We start from the raw sequence: 9,899 nt of genomic DNA on the forward strand, positions 1-9,899 counted from the left end.
GGACTTTGGTCCCCCCCTCCTCCCCCGGCCCAACCCTAGAGCCGGGACGCGTGTCAATGAGTGTGTGGGGGTGTGTGTCTCTGTGTACCCGCCTTTCCCTGCTCCTCCGTTCTTCACCCTCCCACACCCCGTCCCCAAATTACCTCGACAAGGACTAGCAAACCCGTTTCGTAGGGGCGTGCGTTTGCCGCCCCTTTCCCACCTTCCGCTCCTTCGCGAGCGCGTGTCGTTAAGACTCCAGCCCCCCGCGGGCCACACGACCGGGCTCGGGAGGCCAGCGCTCCGGCGCGCGACGCGCTACCCGCCGGGAGTGGTAGTTCCGCTGCCGGCTGGCGTCACGCCCTGGACCGGCACAGTGCGGCTTTCTGGCCTCCGCTCAGCGGAGAAGCTGTTCCCCAAACTAAATAAAGTCTCATGAGTATTGCACGACGGGAAGGGGCGGCGCTGCCAAGACGCACAAAGGAGGAAATAAAAGCGAAAGCCTATCGCGACCAGAAGCGGTTACAGTTACGAAGAGTTTGCTGTGAGCCCATCCAGCAATGGGAGCTAAACCACACGATGACCCGCAGCCAGGAAGCTGGGCCACGCAGAATCCGGAGGGATGGAGAAACTGGCTAGCGTGGGCCTCTTGAGCTGTCCTTTTACTTGGCTTAAGAAGGCCACTCAAATTGCTTGGTGCTGTTCCTCTTTGATAGATTGTAAAATGGAGAAGGGAACGAACTCGCCCAAGGTCACATAACCGACAAAAATTAAAGCCAAGGGTGACAGGATGAATGATCTTTTTGAATCACCCCCAAAGCTCTTACTCCTACACCTTTCATGAGCATGAAAATCCTGCCCCTTGTGCTCTTTAAAAAAAATTATTTATTGACAGTATTACAGATGTCCATTCCCCCCTTTCTGTCCCCCTACACCCAGTCCCAGCCCCACCCCAGGCTTTCCCCACACTGTACGTCCATGGGTTATGCATATATGCATATATGTTCTTTGGTTAATCTTTTCCCGTCCCCTCCCCCGTCCTCCCTGTCTTTACTTAAAAAAAAAAAAGTTTTATTGACTTTATTGAGAGGAAGAGAGAGAGAGAGAGAAACATCCATGAGAGAGAAAAATTGATCAGCTGCCTCCTGCACGCCCCCCACACTGGGGATTGAGCCCACAGCAGTGACCTGATTCTTGGTCCTACACTCAACCTCTGAACCACACCAGTCGGGCTCCCCTCATTTCTTTCTTTTTAAAAAAAATACATTTTATTGATTTTTTACAGAGAGGAGGAGAGAGAGATAGTGAGTCAGAAACACCTATGAGAGAGAAACATCGATCAGCTGCCTCCTGCACATCTCCTACTGGGGATGTGCCCGCACCCCAGGTACCTGCCCTTGACCAGAATCGAACCCAGGACCCTTCAGTCCGAAGGCCGACGCTCTATCCGCTGAGCCAAACCGGTTTCGGCTCCCCTCATTTCTTAATGAAGGTTCCAGGCCCTAGCAAAGAGAATGGAAGTAAAAAGTTTTTTTTCTTCATACATTGGTGTCCCATACAAAACTGGAATTCTGTTAATATGGAAGATAGAGAAATGGATGTTGGATAGGCAACTAACACTATGTTCCATATTTACTTTTGCTTATTAGGACCCTAAATAGCAGTAAGATATGCCCCGTAGATCTGAGAAACCCTGTTGTTATGCACACTAAAAGATGAGTTCCAGAGATAACAAGCAATTTGGCCAACTCACACTTAGTCTAGACTCCAAATCTCTCCTACCTTCTTCCACCATCACTTTGAGGTTGTTTCAGATGTTGCATTCTACCTACCGAACTGCCTAGGAAACCTGGAATAGAGAGGCAAGGACCCGCCAGGTACCCTGCAGACTTCAAAAGCCGGATTTCACTAAATTCAGAGAATGACCCAAAACGGAAAGGAAAGCCCAAAGTAGGAACCACTTAGCGCTGCTCACGATCCTACCCGGATTCATTTTTTTCAGTTGACAGGAAGTGAAGGACTATCTTAACCCCACTTGCCGGAAGTGCCTTTTCAGGAGTACTTGGCTGTTCTTGCAGCTCAGGTTTTCATCTCTCCACGCGACACTGGCAAGTGAGTAGTAGGGCTGCTGCCAGAAATGCAGGTTGGAAAGGGGGGCAATCGGGGTTGGCAGTAAACCGGAGACACGGGCATTGTTGGGGAAAGTTCACCGAGGATCCGAGAGTTCAGACTCCATCTCCTTTTCTCCGATGTGGGCTCTGAGGCTTGCAGTTTGCAATTTTTTCTTTTGGGGCAGTGGAAATACTGAGCGTTTCGCCTGAATTGAAACGGATTAACCCTTGGGTCTGTTCTTAATTCCCTAACCAATTGGCCGTCCCCGGGTTTTAGGCTATCATTTATTCGCTTGAACGCACGAGTTGGAAAGCACATATATCACAGTGCATAGAGAGTTCCAAAGCTGGAGAGAGCGCTGGGATTTTAAGTGGGGTGGTCCAGAAGGCCCTTAAGCAGGTGATTTTGCATAAAAGTGATTGTGTGGGCCCTGCAGAGAAATGTGTGTCTGGGAGTTACGAGGTGTATGTGGTGGGTGTCATTTTAAGATCTACTCAGAGGCCCAGGATAACTTAATTCACTACTTGCTTCCTATGTATAGAATGACATTGACCAGTATACAGGAATTCCCAGATTTGTGATCAAGAAATTAGTTCATTGCCTTGGTTAGAGCGTCTTTCCCACAGTCAAGGTTGCGGGTTCCATCCCAAGTCAGGGCACATACAAGAATGAGTAAGTGGAACAACAAATCAGTGTCTCTCTCCCTCTCCCTCTCTCTAAAAATCAGTAACTAAAAACAACAACACACAAATAAAAGAAGTTAGTTCATTAAAATTGTAAATGGAGAGGCAACTGTGGGTTTGGGATTTAAAAAAATTTTTGGTTTGGGATTTTTTTAGACACCTCATTTTTCTGGTTAAGAGTGGGGGACACACACACAAGCAAAAAAAACGGGGGAAAAAGAACAAAGAATGGGACTCACATAAGACATATGGATTCATATTCTCAGTCACTTTACTGGCTACTTATATTATGTAAGTAAAATAAATCAATAATAAAAAAGCATTAAAAAAGAATGAGGAAATAAGAACTTAAAATTTTAAAATATATATTTTTATTTTTTAAATATATTTTTATTGATTTTAGAGTGGAAGGGAGAGGGAGAGAGAGAGAAACATCAATGATGAGAGAGAATCATTGATGGGCTGTCTCCTGCACACCCACTACTGGGGATTGAGCCTGCAACCCAAACATGTGCCCTTGATCAGAATGGAACCTGGGACCATTCATTCAGTCCGCAGGCTGATGCTCTAGCCACTGAGCCAAACCAGCTAGGGTAAAAAAAAATTTTTTTGTTAATCCTCACAATGGATATTTTCCCATTGATTTTTAGAGAGAGTAGAAGGGAGGGGGAGAGACAGAGAGAAACATCGATGTGAGAGAGACACATTGACTGGTTGCCTCCAGCACGCACCCAGATCAGACCAGGCAGGGAGGATCGAACCTGCAACCTAGGTATGTGCCCTTGACCAGAATCGAACCCGGGACCCTGCAATCTGCAGGCTGACACTCTAGCCACTGAGCCAAACCAGCTAGGGCAGCAGATATTTTTTGAGTGCTTTCTTTGTGTTAGGGACAGTTCTTAGCTCTTTACATGTATCAAATGATTTAATTTTTACAGCGATCCTGTGTAGTTATTATAATCCTTATCTTCAAAGGTGAATGAACTGCATCATAGCAAGATTAAATGCTTGTCTGAAGTCATAGCTAGTAAGTGGTGGGGCCAGGATTCCAATCTAGATTGTTTGACTCCAAAGTTTGTGCTCTAGCTTACCAGGTTATACAGTCTCTCAGCACTAAGTTGATGAGGTTTTTGTAATTAATTAGTTTTTGTATATCAAACACAGTGTCTGGTTGACAGCTGAATTGTATTATCATCATTATTTTGAGCTATAAACTCCTAAGTCCCAAAATAAATAAGGGGGAAAAAAGAACATGGATGCTATGACCTTCAGTTTTACTTTTTTTAAAATATATTTTATTGATTTTTTACAGAGAGGAAGGGAGAGAGATAGAAAGTTAGAAACATCGATGAGAGAGAGAAACATCGATCAGCTGCCTCCTGCACACCCCCTACTTGGGATGTGCCTTCAACCAAGGTACATGCCCTTGACCGGAATCGAACCTGGGACCCTTCAGTCCGCAGGCCGATGCTTTATCCACTGAGCCAAATCGGTTAGGGCTGACCTTCAGTTTTAAAGATGAGAAATTGGCACTTCAAGGAAGCAATTTATCTAAGGACACACAGCTGGGAAATGATGGTTATCTGTAAAATCTAGATCTCTGTGCATTAATATTTTCAGAGAAGGAAAGGATCTATTAACATGTTACTGATTTTTTGAAAATGATAATGATTGTTTTCAAAGGAAACTTATATAGAAGAAATTCTCGTTACTTTATTATTTTTTAAAATATATTTTTATTGAATTCAGAGATGAAGAGAGAGATAGAAACATCAATGAGAGAGAATCATCAATTGGCTGCCTCCTACATGCCCCCCACTGGGGATTGAGCCTGCAACCAAGGCATGTGCCCTGACCAGTAATCGAACTGTGACCTCCTGGTTCATAGGTTGACATTCAACCACTAAGCCATGCCAGCCAGGCAATTCTCAAGTTACTTTAAGAAAATTATGTATAAAATGAAGAAAATTAAGTGACATCTATTTGGTTGTTTTTTTTTTGACATCTTATTTTGTACACAGCAACATGCTTCTGATTCAGCGTGTCCACTTAGCTATAAAAATACATTAATCAGAACTGCCTGGCATCTTCCTGAGCAAGACTTCATTAGGTCCCAGTATGCTTCACTTCATCCGGAAGTTTTCTCAAGCATCTTCAAAGGTTGGTTTATCTAGCAAATATTTGAGCACTACTTGCCAGACATGATTTGGCTGGGCAATAGCAGTGAAAAAGAAGACCCAAAAAAAAAAAAAAATCCTTTCCTGATATTTGGATATGTGTGTGTGTGTGTTTGTAAAGTACAAATAAGTAAAATATTTAATATATCAAGTGGTAAGTGCTATGGAGTACTATAAAGCAGGAGAAGGGAATACGACTTGTCAAAAATAGACTTACAAAGGGGAGGGTGGGGGGAAGGGGGAGATCAACCAAAGGACTTGTATGCATGCATATAAGCATATCCAATGGACACAGACACTAGGGGGCTGAGGGTATGAACTGGGGAGGCAATGAGGGGATAAGGACACATATGTAATACCTTAACCAATAAAGACTAAAAAATAAATTAAAAAATAGACTTATGATTGCACTTTATATCAATGGGGTGGTCAGAAATTAGGGAATGGGCCATGCAGGTAGTTCAGAGAAGAACATTCTAGACTAAAGGAAAAAAGAGGTCCCAAGATGGAATCATTCCTAGAATTTTGAGGAATCACCAAAATTCTCAAATAACTTTCATTTTTGCTTTCATCAAACACTTCTTTTTTTTTTTTTAAATATATTTTATTGATTTTTTACAGAGAGGAAGAGAGAGGGATAGAGAGTTAGAAACATCGATGAGAGAGAAACATTGATCAGCTGCGTTCTGCACACCCCCTACTGGGGATGTGCCCCCAACCAAGGTACATGCCCTTGGCCGGAATCGAACCTGGGACCTTTCAGTCCACAGGCTGACGCTCTATCCACTGAGCCAAACCGGTTAGGGCATCAAACACTTCTTGAGTTACTTGTAATCTATTTACTAGTTGAAGTCTGGAATCTGCTTACTAAAGCATAGAATCAGCAGAGAAGTTTATTTGGTCATATAACATGAAAGGCATAAGGATTTTTTTTTAAGGCAAAGAAAAAATATGGTCCTGGTTCTTAAGTCTACTCACAATTTTAATTCACGGTGAGAATTATAATGGAAGTACACATAGGGTACTTTCTTATAGGAGCATTAAATCAGATTGGAGAAAGTTTTTGTTTTTTTAATATATTTTTATTGATTTCAGAGAGGAAGGGAGCGGAAGAGAGAGACAGAAACATGAATAATGAGAGGGAATCATTGATTGGCTGCCTCCTGCACGCCCCACACTGGGGACTGAGCCCACAACCCAGGCATGTGCCCTTGGCCAGAATTGAACCTGGGACCCTTCAGTCAGCAAGCTGACGCTCTGTCCACTGAGACAAATTGGTCAGGGCAGATTGGATAAAGTTTTAAGCTGAATTTGTAAAAACAGTTCCAAAATAGAAAAGTAAGCCAGAATGCTAGGTAGAGACATAGAGAAAAGCATGGAACTATGAAAAGTATGCAGTGTTCATAAAGCTATATTGGAAGGTACACTGCTTTTCTCTACATAAAATAGCACTGCCTCAGTGATTAGTGCAACTGCTTTTGCAATTTGTAAGTACAAGAGGCAGTTTAGAATGCCAAATACTAAATATCCAGTCTTTACCTGTTCTTCTTTGAGATATTTTCTCATGGGATAAGATTAGTGGTAAGCCAAAACATAAGTGACTTCTATTCAGTAGTTTCTTTTGTATGTGGTATAGCTGTTAATAGTCTTAGCCAGCAATAACATCACTCTGTAGTCCAACCTTTCTGTAAAGTTCGATGTGCTAACAGAAAACAGTTAGTTTGTTTTTATATTGTTCTAGTTTGGAATTAACTAAGACATTTGGTGATACACATTTTTAAAAATCTGCTTTTGTCTTCTGGTTTATTTTCTCTACGTAGATGCTGAAGTACCCTTTCACAGTTGGACTAGGAGCCAGCAGGAGAATAGAAACACTTTCTCTCAAGGCATGTCTCCAGCAGAACTTTTCACCTTTGTTTCTAAGGCCTAGGCCTTCCTCATCATTTCCAGTGTGTATGAGCAAGACACAATACTATCATACTTCCCCATGCAACTTTAAGAAGAAGCAGAAGGAAGAAGTGCTTCCAGCCAGGCCACCGAAAACTATCACATACCTGCCTGACAGCCCAAAGCCAGCATTATACATCTCTCTGGCGGGACTAATCCCTTTCCTTGCTCCACCACTGATCATGGTGATGGTAAAGACTTATATCCCCGTATTAGCTTTTACTCAGATGGCTTATGGAGCCAGTTTCCTATCTTTCTTGGGAGGGATCAGATGGGGTTTTGTTCTGCCAGAAGGTAGTCCAGCCAAACCAGACTACCTAAATTTAGCTAGTAGTACAGCTCCTGTCCTGTTTTCATGGTTTGCCTTCCTTGTTTCTGAAAGGCTCAGTGAAGCTATACTCACAGTAATGATAGGTTTGGGGATAGCATTACATAATGAACTTTTTCTTTTGCCAAATTATCCCAATTGGTTTAAAGCCCTGAGGATAGTAGTCACTTTAGTGGCCTTTTTATCGTTTGTAATCACTTTACTACTTAAAAATATTTATCCAGAGAAAGGACCTCAGAAACCTGGTCAAGGAGAATAAATATAAAACTACTCAATAAATGATGTTAGCACGTTGGCTACAGCCTTGTAAGGTTGTTTTACATATCCTTTTTCTTCTACTACTGTTTAGCTCTTTGTTTCCCACCAATGGTAATGTAGTCATTTTTTCACTTCTAAAAAATCTATTTCATAGGAATTATATGATCAACAGCTTGAAAATCCTTAAGTCCTTTTTATGTCATATTAGGTTAGAGTTCTCATTCAGTGTCAGGAATTATATAGTGGTCCACTCATTTCAAAGTTTTATTTTGAAGGAAAAAAAAAGTAAAATTAAAAGCAAAAGATGGAAAAATCCCTTTTGCTAGAATCTATGATCATTGAAAAACACACATACTCTCCCATTTCAAGAGGAAAACTTCAATCCATGAATGTCTGAAAACAATAAGCAGTTCCAGGGTAGAGTTTTCATTGCAGTTGCCCCGGGGATTGCATTCCCAAGCTCATTTTACCTGGTACAACCTAGTTATATGAGCTGAGAGGATCTGTGGCTCTAAAGTCATTTGGGAGTAGTGTCACGAGGGGAAGTCATGTTTAAAGAGAATCTGGACACTTTTCTAGTTTTTATCAGGATATTTGGCAGAGTATAGATGCAACTTATCACCAAATAGACCACCAGCAGGTCAAAATTATTTAAAAGATAAAGCTGTTAGTACATAAAATTAGGAAAAATCAAGCTGGAGCCATCTTGATATTCTAATGAGCAGGGCTATCTAATGTTACATGTTAACTCCCAGAAAGCTTTTTCAAAACAGCAAAAACATCACCTTAAGACTCTAATTTGAAAACCTTGTCTTTTGAGATTCTTAGTCTCATAAAAAAGGAATTTATGTAAGAATATAAATAAGGAAATGATTTCACCTGGTATGTTATCTTTGCATAAGTATTCAAATATCAAATTTCATAAGTAAATTATATACATATGACTTCCGTGCTAGTGATGATTCTTGCAGTGAAGAGATGAGTCTAGATTGGTAGCCTGTTTACTTTCTTACACACCTGTTATGTATTGAATTGTGTGTTGAAGTCTTAATCCCCAATATTTAAGAATGTGACCTTATTTGGAGGTAGGGTCTTTACAGAGGTAATAACTATTAAAATGAGGTCATGAGCCGAAACCGGTTTGGCTCAGTGGATAGAGCATCGGCCTGCGGACTGAAGGGTCCCAGGTTCGATTCCAGTCAGGGGCATGTACCTTGGTTGCGGGCATATCCCCAGTAGGAGATGTGCAGAAGGCAGCTGATTGATGTTTCTCTCTCATCGATGTTTCTAACTCTCTATCTCTCTCCCTTCCTCTCTGTAAAAAATCAATAAAATATATATAAAAAAATAAATAAAATGAGGTCATGAGAGTAGGCTATAATGTAATATTACTGGAATTCTTATAACAAGGGAAAATTTAGAGACATGTATACAGGGAGAATGCCATGTGAATGTGAAGATGGCTATCTGTATGTCCAGGAGTGAAGCCTGGAACAGATCCCTCCCTCGAAGCCTTCAGAAGGAACCAACTCTACCAACACCTTGAGTCCAGACTTCCGGCCTCTGAAACTATGAGACAATAAATTCTGTTGTTTAAATTTCTGTGCCCTGCTAGTGTGGCTCAATGGTTGAGCATCAACTCATGCACCAAGAGGTCATCAGTTCAATTTCTGATCAGGGTCCATTGTGGGTTTGATCCCCAGTAGGGGACATGTAGGAGGCAGCTAATCAATGTTTCTCATTCATGTTTCTATCTCACGTCCTCTCTAAAATCAATAAAAACATGTTTTTAAAAATTTCTCTGGTACTTTGTTACAGCAGCCCTAAGCAAACAAATATAACACCACAGAGCTAGAACTTACTTGGATCATTAACCCTACCAGACTGCTGTACCGATTTTTCGGTAATTTCCGAATCTGCCGCTATACCGCTGTACCTAATTTTCGGTACTTTGCCTAGACCTATTTTCTACAATGTCTCCAAATTCCATCTTATTCTAACCACTTGTTTGCATGTAACTAACATTTTTCTATATCATGTTGGTTTTTTCTCTTTAATGCTCAGGAGCCCAGGTATAGGGGACATTTAGGTTCAGGGCCTCAGGTCTGGTATGGTTAAGAAGTATACCAGTTAAAGCCCGTGGCTGAAACCACCACATGATCCTTCTTTATTAAGGTAGAGAACAGTTTACTATAGCCTGATAATAAAGAAAACTCATACTCTTGCCCTATCCGGTTTGGCTCAGTGGATAGAACATCGGCCTGTGGACCAAAAGGTCCAGGTTTGATTCTGGCTAAGGGCACATGCCCAGGTTGCAGGCTCCATTCTCAGTAGGGGTTGTGCAAGAGGCAGCCGATCAATGAAAGATTCTCATCATTGATGTTTCTATCTCCCCCTTTCCCTTCCTCTCTCAAG

General features: G+C 41.7%; 2 protein-coding genes across 4 annotated transcripts in view; one reads left to right on the plus strand and one right to left on the minus strand.

The window, feature by feature from the left end:
* GPBP1L1 (GC-rich promoter binding protein 1-like 1) overlaps positions 1-382 on the minus strand; it is a 44,668-nt gene extending 44,286 nt beyond the window's left edge. The window contains exon 1 of one of the 2 annotated variants that reach the window (XM_014529209.1): positions 144-382. The gene's annotated coding sequence lies outside the window, so the exon portion shown is untranslated. The remainder of the gene's footprint in view (positions 1-143) is intronic. The other variant, XM_005881275.2, reaches the window with a different exon arrangement.
* The window catches only part of TMEM69 (transmembrane protein 69), a 10,237-nt gene extending 1,100 nt beyond the window's left edge, over positions 1-9,137 (plus strand). The window contains exons 3-6 of one of the 2 annotated variants that reach the window (XM_014529210.1): positions 1,629-2,091; positions 4,796-4,934; positions 6,772-8,606; positions 8,846-9,137. In XM_014529210.1, the coding sequence (XP_014384696.1) occupies positions 4,893-4,934; positions 6,772-7,485 (756 nt within the window). In that variant the 5' untranslated portion in view covers positions 1,629-2,091; positions 4,796-4,892 and the 3' untranslated portion in view covers positions 7,486-8,606; positions 8,846-9,137. Of the gene's footprint in view, positions 1-1,628; positions 2,092-3,456; positions 3,547-4,795; positions 4,935-6,771; positions 8,607-8,845 lie in introns of those variants that run through there. The other variant, XM_014529211.1, reaches the window with a different exon arrangement.
* Positions 9,138-9,899: the final 762 nt, after the last annotated feature.

The sequence above is a fragment of the Myotis brandtii genome, unplaced genomic scaffold (assembly GCF_000412655.1).
Source record: "Myotis brandtii unplaced genomic scaffold, ASM41265v1 scaffold674, whole genome shotgun sequence".
NCBI classification, from domain to species: domain Eukaryota; kingdom Metazoa; phylum Chordata; class Mammalia; order Chiroptera; family Vespertilionidae; genus Myotis; species Myotis brandtii.